Source organism: Pagrus pagrus (assembly GCF_965226575.1).
Source record: "Pagrus pagrus genome assembly, chromosome: 5".
NCBI lineage: Eukaryota > Metazoa > Chordata > Actinopteri > Spariformes > Sparidae > Pagrus > Pagrus pagrus.
Window position 1 is genome coordinate 15,546,295 of NC_140189.1, and position 27,301 is coordinate 15,573,595.

Below are 27,301 nucleotides of genomic sequence, written 5' to 3' on the forward strand. Positions count from 1 at the left end.
TGCAGACAAGATTAATTTCCTGATGTTAATTCCAGTTGGAGCAGAACACACAGAGGGGGGAAAGGGAGCTCTCCAGCTCTGTGTTAAACTGGGTGTGTGTCCACTCCACCTTTGTGACTAAGCCCATAAGGCTATTTCCAGATTCCTCCATCCAGATTGGACTGAAACCTGGATGAAGGTTTAGATCTTGTTGGTAGGGACTTTGTACCTCTGAAAGCTAATTAAAACTCTATATATACATTTTATAGAGCAGATAAAATAAACTGTTTCCAGAAGAACAAACCCTTGTGTCTTCTCTGATCAAGGCTAGGCATGAATACACAGGGTTAAGTCCCTCTGGTATCTGGTATGACAGCAATTTCCAATCTTTTTTGAGGCTAACCGAATGAAAATCTCGACTTGTCTGTGCCTACAATATGCCTGATTTGCGGCATGGGGTTTGATAGTTTAAAAAGTCTCATTCCTGCACAGGCCACTGGTTGCTAAATCAGATTACGCCCCTCAGACAATCTCTTTTTGTCTGCTGCTTGTCTGCTTTACACGTTATCGCGGTGGTTCCCAGAGTCATGTGTGCCTAAGAAGCCCTAAGTTTTGACATCAGCAGACCGTCCCTGCTTGTCCCATGATTACACCTATAGCAGCCGGCGGACACTTGGCTGGACTTCAACCAGCTGCTCTGCTGCTGGCTAGGTTGGGTTGTAGCAAACAGAAACACAGATAATGGCTTGGATAGTGAGAGAAAATAGCAAAGTGGGGGCAAAGAGGGAGATGTAGAAGAAAAAAAGGGAGAAAAACTCACAAGGTAAATGTTTCTGTCAAGATGAAAAGGCATGGAGGCAGCAGAGAGGATGATAAAGTTAGCGAGCGCTAACACGTTGACAGGTCCAGAGAGGAGCCTCAGCTCCGCTGTACCCCCCAGAGCACCGCTGCCCCAAACAAAAGGCAGAGGAGGAACAGAGGAGGGTCCCTGACCCTTACAGGGAGACCCTCTGATGACCTAGCAGAGACAGGAAACAGGAAGTGTGACCCCTGACCTCTTTGGAGCGGGGGGGATCCTGTTACACAGCAACACGTGACCGTGCCCAGTGACAACAAGCCCAGGATGTGTGGATCAGATCAGAGACAGCAGCAGGAAGACTCAGCTGTTCATGTCTCTGCTCCCTGACAGCTCAAAGAAATATTCAATTCAGGGCATGAGAAGCCCACAGCGCACACACAGGTAAAAACAGTGTGTGTGTGTGTGTGTGTGTGTGTGTGCGCGCTGTGGTTCCTGCTCGCCGAGCTGGCTGCCTGGCTTGTGCAGCAGGGTTTTTATAAGCCGGCTGCGTGATAATTATACCCAGTGGGGTGGCAGTGGTGTGGGAGCAAAGGGGCGGAGTGGGTAGAGAGAGGTGACCCCGGCTCAGGCCTCAGGGCTGATGGTGGGGGGGAAGTGGAGAAGGAGGGAGAGGTGGAGGTATGGCGGTATGGAGGAATGGGTGGCAGTGGTAGAAGGGATGGTTGGGCCTCATTAGCAGGGAGACTAATTGGGAGGAAAAGGGCCCTCACATGCTCTGTCTGACCTCCCAGTCAGCAGGGGAGAAAGCCGTGGTGGGAGAGGGGTGTGTGTGTGGAGGTGGGTGGTGTATCTGTTACTTGGATTCCTTAAGTTAAGGAACCATAACTCCTCACAACTCCTCAGATCCTAAACCTACCATGCAGTCAGAAGTCTCCGGAAAGCGAAAGGATAGCATGTGTGGCGTCCTAACAGGGATACAAACGCCCTGCAGCTCCTCAGAGGTTTACACCAGGTGTCACACTTCGTTTAAAGAACCCTCATGGCTTATCCCCGCTCACAAATACAGCGGCGTAACAGCCCTCCTTCCTCCTCCGCTTCCAGAGCAGTCATACTTCACACACATAAAAACGAGGAAGGCGAGAGGACGAGGTGCCTGAGGGGGTATATTAAATAACGCTTCAAAAACCCTCAGTAAATAACATCAAACAGAAGACAGCCTCTTTGACTGGAGCGGGCATAATGGCCAGGTTAGCAAGTGTAAGTTTACAAAACAGCAAGCCTAGTCTGACACCCATGGTGTCTATTAGTCTGATTGTAAGCACACCCTGTAGGAAAAGGCCACCGCACGCTGGCCTTGTCATGAAGCAGCTTCCATTTCATCTCTACTGTAATTACAACACATCACACCGTATTTATTCAAAGAGTATTTCAAGTGTTTTATTTATTTTATAGCCACTTGAATGCTGCTGTCGCAGCTGTATATGAGCTGGAACAGTATCTGCTGTAGTTATATTCCTAATTATGTGTGTGCAAGATTAACTGCTGCGAGCGTGCACTGTAAAAACTGTCCGCGCTCAAGTGTGTGTGTGTGAGTTACATATTAAAGAGTATATTCTGCACAAGCTCGCACAAGGTGTTGAGCGCATGCTGCCCAGGCTCTGGTGGCTCGGAGGAAGTGAGACTGCGTGATGGAATTTGTGGCGCTCGGGATCTGGTTTATTTTCCACCCTGGATTCCTGTCCTACCTGCAGGATTTTCCCAGGTTCTGGCTTCAATTAGACTGGGAAGCTGGAGGAGACGAGGAGGAGGAGGAGGGGGATCGAGAGGTTTAGGAGAGGGGGAGAAGGAGGAGGGAAGGGCGACAGAGCTGGAGTCTGTCACACACAACTCAGCACAGCTGGAGAGACGGAAAGAAAGGCAACGAACAGGGAGAGAAAGAGAGTAAAAGCTGAAACATTTGAACAAAAGCTTTGGCACGCAACATGGAGATGTTATTCTCTAAGTGACAGAGCAATTTTAACAGTTGAAGATGAAATAATTGTATCTAGCCGAAAGGGATTCATAAAAATCTTCAACAAAGATGTCTTTCATATTGGTGGTATTCCAAGTGTATCTTCTCCAAAGGGTGTCATGTAGCCAAGAAGAGGCTGTCAGAATAATCCCAGGAGGCCTGACCCTCCAAATGGCAAACTCATCTGACAAATGAGTGGGAAATGCTCTGTAATCAAAGACCAATCACATAATTGCTCTATTTTGCCACTAGCTCAACCATCTCCTGTGAGATTAGTCGTTCAGAGGAGAAACCCGATATGCTGGGAAGTTAAACAGATGTTCTGAAAAACAAACTCATCTCCTCAGAACAAGAACACATCACCAAAATAATATGTTCTAATTTGGGAGCGCTGACTCCAGATATCTCTCTCCGCGAGGGAACGAACTTGGCCAGATTTTTACACAATGAAAGCATTAATGCGGTGTTACAGCGAAGTTCTCATTAAAGCAGTTTTATGCGCTTTAATTTTTTTCCTTTCCTTCAGTGTGTTATAAAGCTTCTTGTGCATGTATAAGGTCTCGAAAGTTAAAAAGCCTAAAGCCCGCACCAACAGAAGCTCCTCTCTCCCACAGAAAACACGCCTCCTGAAACACCTCGTCAGTAGTCCCGCCTTTAATTCTGTGACTTCCTGACATCACTATGTCACCATGTCACACATTTGCGTTATTTGTGCCTATATTCACGGTAGAAGTGACGCTAACCGGAAGCTGGATACACGACAGAGCCAACGATGCTGGCTCAGGCGCGTGTGAGCTGACCAATCAGAGCAGAGGAGGGCCTTAAAGAGACAGGAGCTAAAACAAAGCATCTCAGACAGAGAAAACTGTTCTGTATGTAAACCTGTTCTTGTGATATACCGAAATAAAATAATGAACCTGAAAATGGGCACAACATGTTTCCTTCAAGAGACTTGTCTGACATGTTGATGTACGCTCGTCTTTATCAGCTTTAACATACACAGGGCACCGCACACAGACAGGACCTCACACTGGAATTTGTAACACGGTGTAAGCATGCACAAAAATGTCCATGGCTCCTCACAGTCCCGCTCTGTTTAAAGAGTCCAAGTCGAGAAGCAATAACCGAAGGAGAAAGCCATTTCTCTTCATCCATTTATAGTGCACAGTTCACTTTAAACTTGGCTATAGCTCAGTCATGACATCAGCTGCTTTAGGCGTGAGAAAACGTTGTTTTATAAGCTGAGGCGACCGGCTCAGAGATTTTTTTTCCTTATGGTGTTTAGTTTAGCTTCACAGAGGCACAAAGGCAGGAGTCTCCCTGCCAGACTGTCCCTGTATCTGCTGATACTCTGATCAACACTGACAACGTGAGAAATGACACATTTCCGCCGCGTAGCTGCATTTCACAGGGCCATCGTCACGGAGCACTTAGGAGCGGAGGAATGAAACATCGGGGGGATTAAAGTTGGAAGGAAGTGGATTCTTTGGAGGGGTCCCATGTTCCCCTCACTGTTGGAGAGTGTAGCCCCTATATTTTATGACATAGTCTCGCATGCTGTGGGCTGGGACTGATTCTTGGTTAGAAAGTGGGTCAGGACAAGCTGGAAGAACCATTGATTGTGTTCACCGTTTGAGCCAAAGGAGAATAATGTTCATTCAAATGGAAAACGTGTGCAGGATAAAAGAGCCTCGTAGGACTTGTAAAGACCCGTATGTGAGTGACCCGTGTCCCGAATGTAGAGCTGAATGCACATAAAGGACAATAATGTCCACATTCTTCAGTCTGCAGTTCTGAACATAGCGTACATGATGCTCAAACACTGGGACGACATCACAAGACTGAAATAGCGCAGTTTTTAATCAGCGTGGCACTCTCCTGGTTCACTTCCAGGAACATTACACATACTATCTCATTGTTGGCCTCTCCTCATACACGTCACATATAAACAGGGCAGATGAAAGTAATTATCTGTGAGTTGTGGCCTGCTCTCTCGTATCAGACGGTTAATTAGTCCATTTGCTTTTAGCCCTGCAACATCCAGAGCTGGTGGTCTTTCAACAGGCTCGGAGGCGGAGACCTTGTAAAAGTGCTTTTAACTAAACAACATCACTTTCTCCAGTGCCTTCAGAGGTTGTTTACAACATGCCGGCTCAGAGCAGCGAGGACCATGAAATACTGTGTGTAGTCAATAAACGTTTAGAGGGATTTTAAAACAAGTTAAGGGTTCTGCCTTACATCAGTCGACTCAAGCGGCAGATACTGTATGTTTAAGCCACGCTTGGCTCTATGGATAGCTATGTCAGTCAGTCTGTACATCACTTTGATACTTCAAATATTGGATGGATTGCAATGACACTTTGTGTAGAGATTCATGGTGCCCTGAGGATAAAAAACAATGACTTAAAATTTCCACTGATCCAATAAAAACATTCTACATTTACGAGATGGAATTTACTCATGGATCCAAATGATGTAAACTAATAACTTTAGTTATACCCCGACTCTTCATCATCCCAGTGAGCAAAGAGTGGTCTAGATCACGTCTTTTAGACATCATTTATGGACATCCAAGACGTCTAAAAGACGTCCTCTTGGGAGCCAGAATGAAAGTTTTTTATACGTCTTTTCTGGACATTGTATAGACATTTATATATCGTTTATCAGCTAATTCTGGCTGTCAGTGGACGTCCAGATTATGGCCTGACTGGACGTCTTTTCTCAACGTCATTTATCGACTAATTCTGGCTGTCAATGGACGTCCAGATCATGGCCTGGTCATGCCAATAGTCAGGCCATAATCTAGACATCCACTGACATCCAGAATTAGTTGAGAATAGGCGTTCATACTGGCTATGATCTGGACATCCACTGACAGCCAGAATTAGTCGATAAACGATATATAAACGTCTATACAACGTCCAGAAAAGACACTGGGATCATTCATGGTCCTCAGAGGATGACTCATACTATAGTTGGTGATCCTCTGCCTTTAACTCTCGTACCAGGTTGACTTTTTTTGTTTTAGTGAAATAATTCAACAATTATTGGATGAATTTATGTAACATTTTGTAAACCTGTTCTTGTTCCCCTTAGGATGTATTGTAATAACTTTGGTGATCCATTATCATTTCACCTAATACCCCCATCAGGTAAAAAAATTCAGTGTATCCATCAGCTTCAGCTATACTTTGTGTTCAGTGCTAATTAGCAAATATTAGCTTAAAATGCTTAAAAATAAGATGGTGAACATTTTAATATTATAATTGCTGATGATGATAAGCACCAACTTACCATAAAGTCTGCCATACAGTGCACTCATTAGGTCACACGGGCTAACATGCTAAACTAAGATGGTAACATGATAAACACTGTGCCTGCTTAGCATGTTAGGATGCTGACATTAGCATTTAGCTGTGCCTAAGTGCAGCCTCACAAAGCTGCTAGCATGGCTGTAGAGTCTCAGTCTTGTTCTTACATTAGCGTGGAAACATTATGTTTGTTTCTAAGATGTTTACAAATTTCAAAATGGATATACAAGTGGTTGAACAAAATATCAGGGACAGCTTACAGTATGATGAAAACTGATACATAAACACCGTAAACAGAAACCTCAGAAGTGAAGTTGAGTGAGCGCTCTCAGGCACAGGAAAACCTTTATTTTGTGAACTCCACACAGGGTGTTTTTATTGCAGGACTATTGTATTATATTGCATCATATTGTGAGGCGTTCCTGTTATTCTGTGCACCCCAGTATAGTGATGATTTATAGTAAAAATATTTGTGTAATCTGACTTCTGCAGGAATGGCTATGAGCCATACAAACTTTTACTGCACATGAAATATGCAATCAAGGGCAGTCAGTCTTTTGTCAGATGTTTATCCAGCCCATTGATGTCGAGATCTAAAGGGAAGTCGGAGTTCAAGCAGAAATGTGCTTTTCTCGGCTGTAAGGTCATCAGATATAGGATTAAAAGCTCACATGTGCATCGCCAGTCTTCGCAAATATCAGGCGTTAATGTAAACAGAATCAAAAGCTCATAAATGTCCACATGTGTACCACGTCATCCGTGCAACGAGGGAGCCAATGAGGGATGAGTGTTAGGTTACTGGGAGCATCTGATCTGATCACACACACCGGACGAACACACACATTGCTTCCATGTTTCTGAGGGATTGTCTGAATGAGCTCAGTCATTTCACCAAACTGCATTTTCTCGCAAAATCTCATCAAAAGCCTATCAGGAACCCGATCCACATGGTAAACAGTCTGCACTGCAGCAGCAGCTCTGCTTGTAATCATATGGATACAAATGTGTGTTCCCGTCAGAGCAGGAAGTTTTGAAAGGCTTATTACATTAGAGTGCATGAGAGTACATGTCCTGTGTTTTTAGGATTAAACGATGATTCCGGTTTATTACAACTCGAGTTTATGTTTGAATTCTTGGCCATCGTTCCTATTTGTGTTATAACATCATACTTAACAAGTTAACCTGCTGAGTTCTGGGAATGTAGCAAAGCTGCTGAAAAGTCGCCAGAAAGGGCAAGAAACACACACGTCAGACTATCGAACAGATTTTAAGCAAACTTCCGGGTTGGCCCAATTTATCTGTCCTGGTTCAACTTTGACCAAACGTACAAACCAAAGATGTTATCATCTGCAGCTTTCCTGTGCAGGGAGACATTTACACTCACTTTTGGTTTTACCACAGAATAAAGCGGTTTGGATAAGCTCCTTGCCCTTTGTTTTAGCGACGTTGGCAGGAAAGTGGTTTCCTAAAGAGGAGCAAAGATGGCCAAAACTATCAAAAGTAAGAGCCGTGTTTTTATATAGTGAAATTATCTTTTAAACCTCCATAAAACATTTAGAGTCAAATCTAGGATGAATCATTGGAGGGATTTTGAAGAGGGAAGAGGGTTAAGGAAACACCTCACACTCCTGTTCAAGTATTGCTCCTCTCCCTTTCAGCAGGACTGAGCGCGAATGAGGTAATACAGCAAAAGCAATTGAGAAAATTACAGCGCCTCCAACCACAACCCACGGTATTTTTCTTGAGGGTCTCTGGTTGTCAGAGGGGGAGCGGAGGAAGGTCCACAGCCGCTGCTCGGATCTCCCAGGTTGTTTAAACAGGAGAAAAGGATTGTAATCCACCGTGACAGGCCTGAAACACTCCGAGGCTCAAACCCATATACATGCAGACAAAAAACACACACGCACATAGACTTTTCAGCTGGAAGATGGTGTGTGTGTGTGTGTGTGTGTGTGTGTGTAGGGGGAGGTGGAAGTTGGTCAATCCGAAGTGTTGACAGCTACAAGTGCAACCACCAGGAACCAGGAAACACAGACAGATCTGTGGGCTGATACATCCACCGGCAGAGGCTGACTTTGAGGCTACATGCAAGCATCTCTGCACTCTGTCAGCCCACTCCAAAAGGTGGTTTCCATGGCGACTGGAGCGCCGAAAATGGGGGCTTGGGCCTTGATGACAGCTGGGGCTTACTGTGGACGGAGGACATAATTCCCGTCCGTCACAACAACCCCCATCACCCTCAGAACATGTGTCCTCGCCTGGTCAGATTGTGTCTAATGAGATTTTTTTTTGTCTCTTTTGAGCAGATGAGACACAAAACAAAATGTCTGATCAGAAGTTTCCTGTTTTGCTGTGTTTACAAAGAGCAAGGCGCTGACATCACCTTGAACACAGCACAGAGCATCTTCATTTCACATCTTAACCTGTCCTGTGCTGACCCCCACAGGTGCTGCAGAGCGAGGCCTGCAGCAGTTCGGAGATCAATGTCCAATTGTGACCAGAGAGGCAGAGCTAATGGGTAAGGTAAACCCTCAGGCCTCCACAGAGGAGAGGGACACTTGTGTGCACAGAGAGCTGCTTATTGAAAGTGTTAACTTAAACACAAGAACTCACAGGGACGAAATTACATAAACCTGGATGGCACATACACGCAGCTCACCTGGTTGATGTGCTTGAGTTTGTCTATGATCTGGCTGATGACCGGCTCAGGGGGCTTGTTGCTTCGGGACTCGGAGCCAGGGTGCGACCGTTTCAGGCCGGGTCCAGCGAACCTGACAGCACAGGAAGGAAACATGAAATCAGTACTCATTTTTAAGGCTGTTCGGAGGATATTCATTATTTAAAGACCTCAACATGAGGGGAAGACATGATGAGCTGACCATCGCTCCGGCACTCCAGACAAGGTGTTTATCACCATCTAGTGTTGATGAGGTGAATGACAGCTCTTCTGGTTTTTAGTTTAGGGGCAGAGCTGCAGAGCTGGAAAGACCATTTGTAACTCGACTCTAACAGAAGGACTAACTTCTCCCTCGTTGAAGACATTACGCCTATAAATTTAAACAGGACACAGTAACGTTTGAAGATATTTTTTTATATTTCTAATAAAACCTCTGGGGACTGCATACTTCTTAGAAAGACACAATTTATGACTAAAATGTTTCAGCATCAGCCTTTAGTGGGATACGTACCAGGGCTGCAACTAAAGATTATTTTCATGGTCAATTAATCTGAATAGTTGTTTGGTCTATAAAATGTCAGAAAATTGTGAAAAATGTTGATCAGGGTTTCCAAATGGCTTTCTCAAATATCTTGTTTCGTCCACCATCCAAAGACAGTCACTTTGCTGTCATAGAGAAGTAAAGAGACATGAACAAATTCACATTTAAAGGTGCACAATTCAAATTCAGAAAGCTAACATTTACAAAATTAAAGGTGCACTATGTAGTTTTGGGGAAGACATTTTAATCAGAAGAGAATGATCTTCAATGACAAAACAAACTCTCTTTGTTTTCATGACCGCATAAACTGAATAAACCAACTGACCCTAAAAGACAACACAATTTACTTTGTTTATATGTGGCGGACCCTGCCACGTTTCTAGTATCAAACAGTGTTCTGGGGCCTATTCTCCTCTCAGAACAGCTTGTTTATCTGGTTATGGAAAAAATAAATATGTCTGAGTTTGTATTATTACCTCATTAATATTGGAAATGTAAACATTTCTGAGTTTGAAAAGTTACACTTACTGTTTAATCTATCAACACAGCTGGCCGTTCATTTAATCGTTGACAACTAATCAATTCAGATAAATCACTGCAGCTCTAAAACGTACTCAGCCTGAGGCATAAAAATAAAATGTAACTCATGGACACACCATGAGTCAAAAAACATCCTCAAAGGACTTTAACCATTACACAAAGTCTGCCTGATAATTAATTCCACGCACATTAAACTGGCCAATTAGTGGCTTTTAATCATATCTGCTCTTAATGAGAGGACATTAGCAGAGATGTACTCTTGTCCTGCTTTAGCGGCGCGAGTATATTTAGGCTCCACAATCAGCCTACAGGCAGGTGCTTACATGTCTCTGTGTTAACTGAGGAAACACGGCTCTGTTGACTCTGTTGTATGTTATCAGGAGGAGGAGCTGGTGAGTCTCAAACTTTCCTGCAGGTGTTGCTCCGCTCTTGGCAGTGCCAGGAATTAACCCCTTCCGAGGAGACTACCTCACTCCCACAAGCCTGTCTGGATAAACTAGAGTCAGGACTGACAACATATCTTCGCCCGGGCACCACAGTGATATGAACGGTGGTGGGGGCAGGGGTCGTATCTCAGCGTAAATGTCATCTGCTATATTGCCGCAAATGTTGGGAAGACGAAGGAGAAATGGGCCGGAGCGGGGGGAAATGAGAAAAGGTTGGAAACAGGGAAAAGGGCCTTGAGAAATATATGTGTGTGAGTGACATTGTGTGTGTAAAGCATGAGGTCATACTCTGTTCTCATCTCTGTGAACACACACACACACACACACACACACACACACACACACACACACACACACACACACACACACACACACACACACACACACACACACACACACACACACCCAGCACGCACACTCACACCTTTCACCTGCTGTCTCCATTCATCTGTCTTCTCCCCGAAGTCTGACTTTTCATTAAACTCAAATTACATTTCCCCAGTTATTTATTCTTCTTATTAGCCATGATCTCACCCCCTCTCTGCTGCTAATTATCACATTAATAATGGAGAGAGATGTGTGATCCATTTAGGCGAGGAAAAGAGAAAATATGGGTCGGGGAGGGAGGATCAGGGGAGGGAGATTTGGAGTGAAGATAAGGAGCCGAGGCAGGTTAGTGTTTCATGTGATGGATGCCAGTCAGAGACATAATTCAGCGCGTTTCACCGTTAAAACGGTTTCTCGCTGCTGATAGTCTCAGTTGTCAGCTCTCAGCTTCTTATCTGATAGTTTCCGTGTTATTGTTTGCAGCTATAAGAGCCGATCAGATCCGTTAACTCCGGTGATAACCTAATCTAATCCAACACCAATTACCATGCTATGAGGTCCAGTGTGAATGAGGCGCCTCTCACATCAGAATAAACAACAAAAGGAGAAGAGACGAGGGAGTCCAGGTGTTGAAGGGATACATAATGGAGTCTGACGCTTTTCACACCACCCGGTCACACTCGCAGTCCCTCGGTGTGTAAACAGTGTGGTTGTTACTGTTGGTACACTTCCTCTGGCTGAATGTCATGTTGAGAATAACAGAATCAAATTTAGATGGTATCGTACAAAGAGCTGTAAGGGACTGTAGGGAAATTATTAGGGTGGTGAGACCTAATAACTTTTCTTCTCCAGGGCTAATAATGTTTTCTTTGAACCCTTGTCTTGACTTAGAAGACAAAAAAAAACAAAGCCATGCCAGGGGCTTGGCTATGGGGAGGCCAATCTACCTCTTTGGTCCAGACTGAAACACATCAACTACAATAGGATGGATTGCCATGAAAGTGTAGATATCAACAGTGCGCAGATGATGCACGCTACTGACTCTGGTGCCACCACGAGGCTCACAATGAATAACTAATAAAGTGACTGTCATGAAAAAAACTAAAGACATTCAGGACAAATTGTCATCGCTTTGGTGATCCCTTAACTTTTTCTCTGACACCTTCAGACCAACATTAAAATCTCACTGAATACCAAAGTGATGACCTTCCAGTTGCACTTTATGTTCAGTGCTAATAAGCAAAACAATTAAAATCTAGCATGCTAAACTAATACCCCCTTCACACAGCTGGTGATATGGGACGGGGGTATGACGTGTTGATAGCATGTTGTGTGTGCTGACTCAAAAAGTAGAAAAGCAACTGAAAATGTCTGCAAACTGGGAAGACAACAAGGTCCGGAAGCTCCTTGCCCTCCGAGTAGAGGACGAGATCTACCGCCATGAAACAGGGACAGTAAAGAATTGTTACTGTAATGTTATTACATTGCCCGTCGTGTATCCCACCAGGCTGCTGTTGCGTCTGATACGCTAGCATGCGGCAGCATTATACTGATGTTATTTGCGGTAAAAAAAGCATTTAGCTCAAGGCAAAGCTGCGCAGCCTTACAGAGCTGCTAGCATTAACATCAACAAGATTCATCTTGATAGCTAGCTATGTTTTAATGGCTAATTTCACATCTGACCAGGGGACAACACTTGAAAATTAGCCTTTTGGTTAACACTGGCACATTAATACTGATGTTGATTGGTGTGTAAATCCTGAAAAATACACATTAATAAAAACCTTATCAAGAGACGAAACTGTTGTCATTTGCATATTGCAAAGGTCACCTTTATGAACCATCCCAAGACTACCCTTGAACCAAAAGACAATTACAATATCTCTTACCTCTTTGCTGACTTCCTCTCCCCCATTTATTTACAGTCCCTAAATGTAATGCTCGCAGTTGACACAGCATCTTATCTTTCAACACTTATCACACATGCACGAGTTTACACTGTCATTAAATCCAAAAGAGTAATAGAAACGTAATGTTTGGAGCCGACACGGCATCACATCTGTTATCACAGTAATCGCTGCAACGCTCTTTGATGTGGTGAAAAGTGCTGCTCTTCTGATCTCGGCTCCAGGTGGGATGGTAAACATGCCTGATAAAAAGACCCTAATTTAGCTCCAAAGATCACTTCTCAAGTATCGGAGACATTCAGTACCCAACCCCTCCAGCCCCCCCCCCTCCCACACCCATCCAATCTAAATTTATCTGCATGAGACAATATGAGAATGAATGCCAGGTTTGGCTCTGGAAAAGGTCCTATCTGAGAGGATAATGGAAGCTGATCCAGAACAAATCTCAGAGTGAAAATGTACCCGGGGTAAATTCGCAGACATATGCCCTCGCAGATGACACAGAGAATTGCTTGCCGGGAGACATTGTAATCTCTCCATCATTTCGTCTCCTTTCCAGCCTCGCTGCACCTTCCTATCGCGCTGTTTGGTCCAGCTTGTAATCATCCCCTCAGGACAGCTTTGCCCCCATGCCAACCTGATGTCTCCTCTACAGATTGAGGTTCTTTTCTATTTTCGTGATGGACTCTCTTCCAGCAGTTTGAGAAAGCTCTGAATTTATTCTCCGTCCTCCTCGGGAGCAAGAGGTAGAACATTAACCTCCACGTCTGAGATGTGTGCCTCCGCATTGATTAAATTCTACACATAATTTACAAAGCAGAAAAGAAAAAAAAGAATGATATCTATAACTATCTAAGCCAAATTGAAATTGGGGCTGGCTGGCAGCACCGGGCGGATGGGAAGAAGTTATGATGTGTGGAGCCAATGGACAGGGGTGAAGTGAAATATTGCGGAAACCAAATGAGGTTCTGCAGGGTGCACGGAAGATGTTGGATGAAGGAGGAGAGAACGATCGAAACAGCAATTAACTAAGCGAGAAGAAGGTGACAGCACGCCTGACATTAATAACATCCCATAGAGCCAAAGTCAAGATTTACACTCACACTCGGTGGGAGAGGGGGGGGCCCTCATGTGAAGCTCATCAGCTCTGAGCAAACTTACCCTTCAACTCACCTACACTCTCCAAGATGTGCTGGAAACTCAAGAATCAGAGCAGACTATTTGTATAAATGATCATTTATAAAGCTGATAAACCAGAGCGGGAGCGTCCTGCAGGCTGTGCTGGAGTGCAAGTCTGTCTGCAGGTGCATTTACTGCGGGGCTCGTTGTGTGTTTTAGTGGCAAATGAGAGCCTGACTCACCTGTCTGTCATCTCCTGCCCGTTCCAGCAGAGGGAGTGGTTTGCTGGAGCAGGCTCGCGGCTGCACAGCGCCTCTCCAAGACCACTGTAGAAGGAGCTGAAGCCCCTCAGGTTGGATATGAACTCCCTGAAATATGCAAAGACAGGAAATGAAACAGAGGGTGAAATAATCTAAATATGACTGGAACACATCAGCAGGGAGGAGAGCAGAGAGATAAACTGTCCTGCAGTGAGAGAAACAGGCAGAGATAGAATAAGAGAGGGGATTTAGCTTGATGAGAGTGAGAGCAAGTCAATGAGACCCCCCTTGAGAAGGAGAGTAAAAGAGGCAAAAATAAGCAGTGTCTCTATTCCTAATTGACATTAATCTGGCCATTGTGCTGCTGAGGCCAGCAGCCCCGCTGGGCATTATTACACTGTTCATTTAAGCCTGTTATTGCATCGGGGGTGTTAAAAACACTAGAGTGGAGAAGGACTGAGTGCCAAAAAGAAACAGGAGGAAATCTGTCCCCAGTATCAGGGACAATATCTGTACACCTGACATATTTTGTTGCAGAGCGAGTGCTGCTTTATCAGCTGGTGGGGGTCTCAGTCCTGATTTCCTCACCTGCGGAGGCCGGCCAGAGTCTCATCAGAGTCCGAGGACAAGAGCTGGGCGTTGAGGGCTGAAGAGGCAGCGGGAGGCTGGGGAGGAGGAGATCTGACCGAGCGAGCGGCACGGGCAGGAGGAGTGCTTCCACACATCCCGCTCACCTGCAGAGGAGACAGGGGAGAAAATGAGACATCAGGATCAAGTGAGTGAATTCAGCTGGCCGAACCTTTTCACCCCACTTATGTTTCATTGCCTGTTTCAAACCTGTTTATTCAAACTCCTAACAGCAGTGACAGTGCAGACGGTAAGAACCTGTCAACAGCCAAGCCGCCGGCCGCACTCAGCTGAGCCCCTCCGCAAATTGTCATCTGTTTGGGTTTGTTTATTTTTGGGAGGGATGAAAGCGCGGGGATTTGCATAACAAACAAGTCATTGTACCCTGTGCCAGCCGTTTCCGCCTTGTTCGAATTTGTAATCATAACACTCCAAAAAACGCGAGCGTGAATATAAGGCCTCTCGTTTGCAGCTCCTTTCCCCCGTATAACGCCATTGTGTTTCCACATGGGACGGCATAACAATAATAAATAAGAAGTCCCTCTCTGTCTCTCAGAGATAATGGACCTGGCACATTCTTTTCAGGTGCAATAAAAATGCAAATGGCTGGTAATGTTTAGCTTGTGGTTTAATGATTTGCCGGTGGTTTAATTTCCCCCGGGGATACAGGCCGAGGCTTAATTCTGCCATGTAATGTTAACAGCTAATTGTGCCCAGCTCCCCTTTAAGTGAATAGGCTGGCACCACTGCTGCTGAATACTGATGTGACCAGATACAGAGGAGCTGGACATCTTCATCTGGTGGCGGCCGAGGCCACATACACACAAATACACACACATCTGCATGCGCGCACACACACACGCCAAATCCCCTGCATAAACAAAAAGGGAATCATTTCACGCAATTACTCTTTTGAACAGAATGCACCTTAAGCCCATTAACATGATGAACACGCACTCCTACATAATATGCACACACGATATACAGACACACACACACACATACACACACACACACACACACACAGACACACACACCTGTTTATTGCATGCATGCTGACACAGAAATGCTGATCTGCTGTGAGACAGAATCATCAGGGTTAATCAATACAGCCTTGTCATCCAAGGATACACACACACACATGCGCACACACACACACACACACACACACACACACACACACACACACACACCCTTCCTGATAGTCACAGATGGTTGAGTTCTCTTGCACCAGGCATTCACTAATGCCCAGCATCCCTGGCTGGCCATCTCTACTAATACTCCCCTACCGTGTACTTGGGAAAAATTACACATACATACACACACAATCACAGACACACAGCCCATTGTCTCTGCCACCCCATTCTCTCCCTCCACATCTTCCTCTCGTGTAATTCTCTCGTTCTCCTGCGCCTGCAGCGAGTGCCGGTGCTCCCACAGGCCATGATTAATGTGATTGGAGCTGCGTTCCTCTTTTTGTTTGTGCGTTCCCGGGAAGCCGTAGGGGAGTTGTGGCACAAGGGAAAGACTGATTCAGCGCAGCCGCCGCCTCGCCTCCCCCCCGCCTCCCCCCCGCCTTCCCGACGATTGTTTCCGGATTCTTCAAGGAAGGGGCTCATTAGTGGGGTATTAATATCACCCAGGGCTGGACTAACACAACCAACAGGAGAGTCTGCAGATAAAGGCTGCCTCAGCGTGAGAGCTGCGAAATATCTGCACACTTTTATCTGCACCGAACAGCCAGCAACACTGACAGAGAGGGGTGCTGACGGCCAGTAATACAACACACACACACACACACACACACACACACACACACACACACACACACACACACACACACAGATCTCACAATCCACTTGCACACCTGCGTCTCAGGTTCCATGTGGCACTGTGCTTGTGCAAACATGGTGTAAAGGTAAACTCCAAACAAATCAATGGTGATTCACGTGGATCCTGACAGTCTAATGTATGATCAGGATTACACATTAATCTTGATCAGGAGGAGTTCTTAATAAGCAAACAGTTTCAGGAGGAGAGATGATACTATCTGTGTTGTCAGGTGGCAGGGTGCCATGCACAGCTGTAACAACATATTGGAGAATATTTGGTGAGTAATGTTTGTGTTCGAGGGGAGTCCAGGCTCAGGGGAGAGACTGAGTCAGCACTCAGCTCATCTCCTCCTCCTCCTCCTCCTCCTCCTCCTCCTCCTCCTCCTCCTCGTCCTCCTCCTCCTTCTCCCTGCATCCTTGTCACCAGCATAGGAACTGACTTTGGTGTAATGCACACACACAGACATCCCATTTCAGCTGAAGCCCTTTCAAGTTCTCCCAGTTAAGTAAAAATGTCTCACTATATGTCAAAAGTAAAGTCAAAGCAGACAGCTATCATGGATATATATCCAAACAGATACTGTTCTGTCTGGGCTGGAGAAATGAGGAATATGATGCAACAATATCTTCCAGTTTGATGTGGTGGATATTGTTTGGAAATGTCTTGAACTATTGATTTACTAAGACAAACAATTCTGAGATATGAATCAATATTGTGCATATTTTGAGTCAGTTAAAACAGCTGTTCCCAACCTTTCTTGTCCGATGTTACCCGACAGCTGAACTCAAGTACAACTTAATAGACACTGGATGAAGCCTCTGGGTCTGGAATGTGAAGCCTTATTTATGACCTCAGTGAACATTTTCCTAATGAGTTCATGGTCTCAATCGCTGGTTTCAAGTGTTCTTCATCACAGCATTTCATAAATTATGGTCCCATTTAGAGTAAAATAAAAGATAAAGCAGGGTATGGTTTCTGGTGTGGCTACCTTGTGATTGACAAGGTTCTCAGTCAGATCCACTTGAGATATCCTCCTCACCTCTATCCTCTCAACCAAATATGGTCACTTCTGGCTAAACTCGAAGCTTCAAATGGTAGTTCAAAAACCAATGGGTGATGTCACAGGGGCTCCAACCACTATTTATTATACATGATTACTTTTAGCTTACTATATCAACATGCTGTTTAGGTGTTAGAGCAGGCTTGGGCAGTGGGAGGTGTGAAGTGTGCAGCCAGCCTTTTAGCTCAGCAACTCCTGTGACTGTGAAATATAGTCAATTTATTTAATGATCAGAATTACACTATTTGTATTTTTTTTTCTTTTTCTTAAAGGTCCAACATGTAGGATTTCGGGAGCTCTATTGGCAGAAATTGATTTAATTAATTATAATTATTAATAATTATGTGTCATTAGTGTTTAAGCATCTGAAACTAAGAATCGTCCACCAAGTTTTCCCCCACCATGTTTCTACATTAACCCAGAACAACAAACTGAATAGAGTGACGAGTACAAATGTCTGATTTTTGACGTTGTTTAGAGTTTTAAATAAAAGCAAAAAATAACCCTACAATATATATAAATATAAATTCCCCTTTAACTGCCATTTCTAATACAAACTCATCCTCTTTCATCTTTACTCAACACAGGCATTAAATATGTGTCCCAATTGATCCATATACTGTGGATATGAAGCACTGAAATACAATGATACAACGATCAAAGGTGGTTAAAACATAATCACAAAGAGTTTCAGGCAACTCCACGGGTTCGTGAATCTCGTCTTCACATTAATGAGATCAACAAATCCCAAAATATTGTAAAAAGATAATAAATTGTTTATAGCTCAAGGCTGAGTTCTCCGGCAGAGTAAATTCATAATTGTCATTACTGAAACATACAGGTACAGTATCTCTAAAGTAAGTGAGTAATCTGTGCAGATCAGAGGCTGACCTAAATGAGGTATTAGCTGTTTGTGCATCAAGGTCAAGAAAAAATATTTTACACTTCTCCCTCAGGTTCCTTAAGCATTCAGAGCCGTGAAAAGATATTAAAGCTTGATGCCTTTTAGATGTCATAGACATTGATGCAGATGAGTTAGTCAGATGTGCCAGTCTGAAGTGGAAACATTTCATGAGGATAATGACGAGTTGATGAATGGCTATTTAGTTCAAAGGATGCAAAAATGCGAGATTTGTAACCATGTTATGAGTGAATATATAGCACACAAATAATGATGAAACATGACAACCACAGTCTGACATTTAGGTAAAAATGCTTATTTGTCTAAAGTTAGACGAGAAGATCGATAAATGTAACACTTCTGCTTCTGTATGGATGAAACTAAACCAGACAGAACAAGTAAACTTAGTTATCTTGTGAAGTGCTGCTAGGCTAGCTGTTTCCCTGTTTTCAGTCTTTATGCAAAGCTAAGCTAACTGGCTGCTGGCTACGTATTTAACATACAGGGACGTATCAAATGTCTCATCTAACTGCTGGCAAGAATAGTGTACTTTTACAAAATGTGCTCCTATTCCTTCATCAACATTGAACAAACTGGTTATATATGAGGATACAATGTACAGTGATGTCATATTTTTATATTTGGGTTAATGGTTGTAGTCTGACACCATGACCCGATTTGGTATTTGATTCTCATTGGTACTGTAAGGTGACAATCTGGGCATGAGGCTGGCGTACCCAGCCACCCACCCTATGTTAGCTTGGGTCCAGCCCCCGCGATGGACGGATGGAAAGAGACTCAACAATCAACTATCTTTCTGCAAAAAAGTTACAGTGTTGCTCATTAAGTCTAACTTTACAACTGTACATATAAATATGTAATTTACACAGTAATTTAAAAAACACCATTTATCTTCTATAATTAAAATGAAACATATGTTAATAATATGATAATATCTTTCAAAAGGCTTTGATGATATATCACAGCATTCACTGATGTGATTTAATGCCTGTGTGAGAGCTCAAATGGCTTTAAAGCAGCATCTGATTGCTGTGTCTGCAGTAGTCTCCGTGTTTGAGCAGAGATTTAATTAGTGCTCTTGTTTCCTCAGTGAAGCAACAGTTTGCATGCGATCTGATCTGTCTGAGCTATTTTTGCGCACAAAGGGGAAGAAAAACAAAAAAGAGCTGATGAAAAGTGTGTTATTGACAAAAAATGTTACTGGCAATTAATGACCAAACTGTGTTGAGTGTGTAAGAAGATGCATCTCTTGTTCTCTGCAGTATATCCCCTCTAATCTTGGTCAGATCCATCATATTTCTGTCTCAACCTACTTCCCGTCTTCATTTTAAGCCGAGGGGTCGCGGGGTGATGGATGTCTCCTTCACACTCTCCTGTCCTCTCTCCCCCTGGGCTCGCTCTTCAGACTCTCCCCTCCATTCTACTCCCTCTTTTTCTCCCCCTCTCTTTGTCGCCGCTCTTCTCTCCTCTCTTTCTCCTCGGTAACCGGTAAAAATAGAGCTTCATAAATCATGCATCTTCTCTCACAGCAGCATGTAAGAACAAGAGGAAAAGAAATAAATGGAGGAGGATGAAAGAGAGAGAAGGATGTTGAGGATGAGATGTAGAGGTGGATGACATCAAACTCCAGGAGAGACGCGGGAAGTTGACAGGGGAATAGATTGGAGCTGCAGGGCTCTTGGCTGCCCTCTCCGTCTCTCTGAACATTGGTTGATTCACGCTGGAGTTGCACCGGATGGAGGAAATGAATGTTAACATGCCGAGGAGCGCGGCTGGCGGACGATGAGTGGTCATCTCCCCAGCAGAGTAACATGTTTCAAGTCCGCAGTGTGAGAGGAGACGTCTCTCTCACACCTCGAGGACTCTTTTTCTCAGATAGAGTCGATCCGTTCGTTTGTCACCCTCAGTAACAAGGGTCTGCACTCTCGCCGGAGGGGAGATGAAGTGAGAGACAACGGCTGCAGCTCTCACCATCATGTGAAACCACAAAACAAGACATAGTACTCCATGGATCCGTTATGTTGTGTGCAAAATATTTAAGTATCATTGAACGATTACTTTAGGTTTCCACTCAAATGCCACACGAACACACCTTAAAGACAAGCAGACAGAATTTCAAGCCCTCAAAACATAAATGTATACTTCACGCTCAGATACCATTTTTTCTTTCCTGATACAGATTCTGACACCTGAACTTGCCTATTGGCTGAAACCAAGTACCGATCTGATACCAGTGCTTTAAACAACTAAAATATATATATAAATATTATCATTATCATTTTTTAAATAGCCATCTACTAACGGTATGTTAAAGATTGATGATTAATAGATTAATTGTCATTAAGAAGTTAACAGATTAAAACTGTGATCAGGGCACAAATACATCAAAAGGTATCTTGTTAAGCATCATGAATACTTGCTAATAAAATATATTAAAACAAATACACAATAATGGTTTTAGAGAATGTATTTAATTAAAATGATATTTTAAATGATATTATTACATTTTTGCCATTTGGTCGGACTTTGTGAGGCCTGTTATTTGATCGCGGCAGATGAGCGTTCTTCAGTTAAAATGGAGTCATTATTTGTGTGATCGTTCAAGTAACTTGGTGTTTACTTCATCTGCTCTTTAAGTCCTAATGTAGCCAACTCTGAATTTGCATGGAAAGTAGATCATTTGAGTGGTCACACAGTTTTCTCATGAAGTGTTGATCATTAATATTTAAGTAATAATCAATTGTTAAGGCAGACAACTTTCAATTAAGGAAATTGCCATAAATTTGCATCCCTCGTATACTACTAACCCTCCAATGATGTGATGTGATTGATGTCATCTTATCTGGCCTGACACAGGTTAAACACTTTGTATAACATAAACAAAACAAACACATAGGATGAAAAATGTATCCAGTTTGACTTTCAGTCATAAATAAATAAGAGCATAAACAAATAAATGTAGGAATAAATTATAATTTCTTTAAAAACCTAAAGCCTTGCCCACTCTACACATTGGTAGTTTTTCGAGTGTAAAATATTCCCAAATTACTGACATTTTCCGAGCTCTGACTGATGTTAAACTACACGACTGGAAATCATTTTTTTCTCTGGTGCTCTAAAACAGTTGCCAGTAACAGCAATGAGTGACTTGCTGTGTTGGCTCCTGTCTTGTTTAATCAATTTCCTAGAAAACTGTATTTTATCCTGGTGAAACTATTTTAAAGCAAATTTCCCCTGTCTTGCTGAGTTTGAGGTTACACACATCAGTAAAAGTTGGATACAGGTGTACAGGAGCTGCTGGGAAGCAGCAGGGTCCTGTTTCTAATAAATAAATTACGTGGTATTAGATTGGTGCATAGACTGGCGTACTCGCTGATGCCCGATAAAGCATTTGAGGCAGTATCAGAGGCAGTTCTGATACTGGTAATGGAATCACGACAACCCTAACACTTTATATTACTGCTTAAGATTTGCCAAAACAAACCATAGTTTGTGTGCCAATTCATAATTTATAATCAATTTGGAGTAAAGAAGATATTTGAACAAGATACATTAGACGATATATTTAGTCGGTCAACACTTGTCAGCAGTGTTTATTATGTGACAACAGTCGACAGACTAAATTGTTGTTAAAGGCCTGAAAATGCTCCAAAATCCCATTTCTCACTGAAGATTATTACATTAGGTCTTATTACTTAGTTAGTCAAAGTAAAATAATGTAAAGGAACTCTGCGTATGATTTGAACATCTCTGACATCACCAACCCACCCCCACCAGGTATCTGACCCATGGACACTGATTCAAACCGCAGACTGTGTAATGTGGATCTACTGAACCTGCATTTGACCTATGTTGGACCTTTTCATGTGAGACACCTGTCACAGCTCAACATCTGGTTGTCACTGTAGGCTGTATGCAGTTACATACAATCACAGGCTAATTCATAGAATTACAAAGAAAGCGTCCACCTCTCTCCCTCCCTATGTGCACACATTTGATTTCTCTCACTCATCCACTTGTGCATGCTTTCTATTTCCTCCACGATCTCTCTCTCTCTCTCTTTCTTTATCTTTTTGTTGTCGAGGAGTCGATGACATGACTCTTATCTGTCAAAATCATTCAATATTTCTATACATGCATGCCTGGTAACCAGAGTCGAGCATCGACGTTCAATCCATGTCAGAGAGAGGGTCAAAGGCGGTTGTCTGATGCACATTGACCCGTTGAGATAGAGCAGCGATAACCCATGTCACTGTCTGTCTTAATGGGGTATAAGATGAATGGGCTGTAAGCAGCACATGGACCGCAGCGATTTTCAGTGGGACTGTCTCATTTTTCTGAAAACGAAACCTTATTCCATCTGAATAATTTAAAAGCATCTATATGATTACATGAAAACACCACACTGCATGAGTTATTCTTTTTTTATTTTTGCTTTCATGCAGGTGAAAATCTTCTTTTCATATAATTGTATTTCGTATTGCTCCCATCTCCCTACTTCTTAACAATAATGTAAGTGACAACAAAATAACTAAATGAAATGTAAGCTGGCTTTGATATAATTGAAAATTAATGGTCCCAAATTCTGCTCATATTCAGGTTCATACTTTTATTTGGATGTCTACTAGAAAATGTTAACATGCTTTAATGTTGAAAAAACACCTCCATTCACCCTCTGTCTTTTAGTGTCTGTCTCTTTAAGACACACCTCCAAAAAAAACCCAGTCTGCTCTGATTGGTCAGCCTTCACAAGCCAGAGCAGGCACAGCCCACCATGTTTCCATGTCAGGTCTGTTGATGTTTTTGTAACTGCAGCTGTGCTGAGGGCGTGGCAGAGGGCGGTGACTGAATAGTTGTGACATCACAAAGTTACGCACGTTTAATGACACAGTTTCTGAATACAGACTGTGTGCATTTCTCTGTTGCTTGAGCATTTTGTGGTCACCTAGACCTGCTTTATAACCAGAAAAGTTAGGGAAATCTTGCTTCCCTCGAAATGTTGGTGCAATATGTAAGAATTTTAGTTGAAAACATTAAAGAATTTACAAAAAGTATCAACATAATGTGAAGAAATAAAAGTTTTGACATTATGACATTATGTGTGTTGCAGAGACATCTACTAAAGTTAGCATGTTAAACACCTAGCCCGACCCATACTGGTCCAAACCTCCTGTGCTATCGGTGTAAACACTAATACATTCCCTGTAATTCGAGCTCCCAGTCTGGACTGCTAGATGTACTGCTAACTGAGCTAACTAGCTAGCTAACTGGTGGTTAAAGTAAGCAGCAGTTAGCGGTTATTCTTCTGATATGCTGCCCCCAATTTTTTTTAATTATGACTTCAAGAGAATGCCAATTTTAACATATTACACCTTTAATAGTTAATTGGCTAAAATATGAAAAAAACACTGCAATGGTCCTTTAATCCCTAAATTCATCCACTCAAATTATTACTGGAGGTGATTTGAGGTGTTGTCTAATTTTGGTTGACTCCTCTGTGAGACAAAATTAGACAGGGAAACGATGCCTCTGTCCCTTCAATGACACCACAGAGCAAGGAGTGTCTCTGCAAGATTACATTCAAACACTCACACACACAGACACACACACACGACCTTGTCACAGTGCCGAACAATACACGACCATAGCAGCTTTAATCCCATATACTGGAACCAGAGTCAGAGCCATAAACACAGTCTAAAGTCATCTGCAGTGACTGGAACTGCAGTCTTAAATAAACCCACACAGGCCTTGTTTAATTTTGGATAAGGATCTCTCTCTCACACACACACACACACACAGAGCGTTTTCCCCTAAGTCAGCAGTTCATGGATGCAGCCACGCCCTCGCGCTGTAGAGTAAGTGAGGTCAACCTGTGTGTTAATAAATGATGGGTTCTGAGTGGAAACCTGGTCGCCGTGGGGATTCGGGGTGTGAGAGTGAAAAGTTCAGCAGATATACAGGAGCAAAAGGCACATCAAGCTCTGTAACTCAGAGAGAAAAAGGGCCTTCATATTTCATGAGCACTTCACCCTCGCTTCACATGTGGGCTACGAACAAACTTGACTGTTTTATTGCAGTGGAAACCACACATAACGGGTCAGTGCTGCCGAGGAGTGAGAGACGAGTTTCAGAGAGACATGCTGAGAGAATCTGTCTGGCAGCCTGAAAAATACAACCTTGTTCTCCCTCCCTCCCTCGCTGTCCTCGCTATTATTTCTCCGTCTCGATTCAGTTCAGTCCAAGGTGCATTCTCGCTTTGGATGTGGGGAGAGAATATGCTGTAGGTCAGTTGTAGCTGTGTGTTGTTACAAGGTAATGTCTTCTTTGTTGGAAGAATTGCAGCCTGGATCGCTAACCTTCGACCGCAGATAAAAGTCTTCAGAACTGAAATTAACTTTGCAAGAATGCGGTATTTCTTCAATTTCTGCGTGTCCTCTGTAGTTTTCTGAGGGACAGGGTTTGACCATGATGCTTGCACTTGACATAATTAAATTCATCTTCCTCTTCCATTTCAAAGGGAGCTCTGTGTTGGCACAGTGATAGTGCTGGATGGCGCTATACTTAACTGCCATCATTTGGCGATGGTTTGCTATGGTCATACTACCTGTGAACACATATGCCTGGTAGTGTATTCTGTAACATGAACAGCGTGAGTGAAAGAGGTTGCTGTCTGCCAGACTGGTCTGCAATGAGCACCGAAAAGGGATGTGATGTGGATAAAAAATAAATATTGAGCAGTGCAAAAGCTGTAAACAGTCTGGAAGTGTGATGCAGCAGTTTAGTCTAGTAGTGTAATATTGTGCCAAACAAGGTGATGGCAGTGGGAAAAAAACAAACCCAATGCATCACTATTTCTATTGAGTGACCATAGACCTTGTGATGGAAGTGGACATAGCCTCCTTTGGGGTGTTTAATATTCAATAATTTTGGTCGCCTTAAAATGTCCTGATCAGCTTGTGGTTGTATGGAAAAACACTCATTTTTTGTTTTTCTCTTGCCAAAATTAGCATCCCAGTTAATATTGAACAACTTAGCTCCACCTTCTCGTCCAAACATGGTCACTTCTGGCTCCAAAAAAGCAAGATGGGGACGTCGGCTGTTATATGGCCTACAGTGCACAGCATTTTTCTGTGGAGTGCTGTTTAGGCTGACTGTCATTATACTGGATGTCATATATGTTATTACAGATCATAAAACATCTTGTGTTTGTGCTCCTTGTTAAGATAAGGCTGATATGTGGGCATAAGTAAGAGTTAACTTCATATTCTTAACTGGCAATTATGTGACGATGCATCTCAGATGATGTTACGGAGAAACGCAAAAGTTAGGTAATGAGTAATGTAAGGAATTACTTTCTACAGGGAGTAAAGAAGTAAAGTAATGCATTACTTTTTCAAAAGAATGTCACAAATTATGTGTACTACCCAACACTGGTGACCTCACATGGCTGTTTCCACTTCATTTATAATGGAGTTTCACTAGGAATTGCACAAGATGCACACAGACCCCTTTACAAGCATGACAATTACTCATATCAACTCAACTATTATCTTTCTACTTGCATAGGAAGCCATTAGGTCCAATAAAAGGAAAAAGCCAGAGTGATATCAGTTAATTATTTTCACGCCATTCATGTTTCAGGAAGTCAGCAGGAAGTCATTCAGCTCAGCCGGAGGGAGACTGTAGTACCAAAAGCAACTTTCACCATCTTGAAACACAGATTTCAGTTCTCTTCACACATAATTGAGTTTGCCCCAAAACAGGAAATACATGATTGAATTCATCAGTTGCAAGGCTTCAACTGCATTGAATTAGAGACAGAGGAAATATCCACAGAGATGTGTGACTTTACCTTAATTCTGCTGCTTATCTGACAATTGTCCAGACGGATGAGGATATGTGTTTCATAAACTGTAAACACTGCAGTGTGTTGTGTTTGGTGAGCCTTCAGACTGACTCAGACTGGACTTCCTGCAGGTGAAAATTACATTTTCTCATTCCTAGGAAGACGCCCACACCACTGCAGCCCCTTGTATTTTTAATGCAGTGCTATTTGCAGTCTGTTGGCCGCTTACTAATTGTGTAGGTGTGTTTGTGTACTGAACTCACCAGGGCAGTGAGACGGGTGCGTGCGTTCACAGCGTGCCTGATAGCCAGTTTGATCATTGAAGGCAGCCTCAGAACAACCGCCTCCATGTCCTGCTCTCCCCTCATGGCCCCCGCCAGCTTCCCCAGTCCGTCTACGTAGCTCCTCCAATGAGGCTGCACCTCGGCAGCCCCCCCCAGGCAGCCTTGCATCACAGCCTGACAGAAGCCCCTGCAAGCTGGCGGCCCCAGCATGCCCTGGCAGTGCGGGCAGTACCACAGCCTCAGCAGGGCCCGGCTGCAATCCCGGCCGGGCCGCAGGTGGTCGGTGGTATTGACAACCTCGATGCCCAGGTTCAGTGCCTGGAGGAAGACTCGTGTGGCCAGGAGGGAGCGAGACAGACGGGTCATCATCAGTTTGGGAAAAGGGCCAAATGCTCCTGAGTCCTTCCAGGCTCCTCTTACACACTCCTCAGTCGCAGAGGACACGCTGCCCCCCAGCAGGCGGCGGTACGTCAGGGGGAAGAGGCGACCATAGAGCACCGTCACCATGTGGTCGACTTGTGAGTCCGAGCCCAGGATGTAGAGCGACATGTCCAGGAAGAGCTGCCCAACGGAGCTCTGGGCACCACCTCCGAGACTTGGGAACTCTGACTTCAGCATGGCGAGGGTGGAGTTACGGCCGTGTCGCAGCACCAGGTCGAAGGCCTCTGAAAGACGGCAAGAGAACAACACAAGATGGAGTCAGATGCAGCGAAAGGTGGGACAACTTTTTGCTGAAAGCTGGTGATGATATGCCCCAGTAATCACAACAATGGCAAGCTGTCAGAAAAAAGGCAGCAACCTCGCTCAAA

At 43.6% G+C, this 27,301-nt stretch overlaps 1 protein-coding gene across 1 annotated transcript in view; it reads right to left on the bottom strand.

Moving 5' to 3' along the window:
• Window positions 1–27,301, bottom strand: part of gpc3 (glypican 3) — a 113,693-nt gene that overhangs the window by 24,885 nt on the left and 61,507 nt on the right. The window contains exons 3-6 of the mRNA XM_084353577.1: window positions 26,472–27,157; window positions 14,506–14,651; window positions 13,900–14,025; window positions 8,760–8,871 (exon numbers count right to left, since the gene is read on the bottom strand). Of these exons, the coding sequence (XP_084209703.1) occupies window positions 8,760–8,871; window positions 13,900–14,025; window positions 14,506–14,651; window positions 26,472–27,157 (1,070 nt within the window). The remainder of the gene's footprint in view (window positions 1–8,759; window positions 8,872–13,899; window positions 14,026–14,505; window positions 14,652–26,471; window positions 27,158–27,301) is intronic.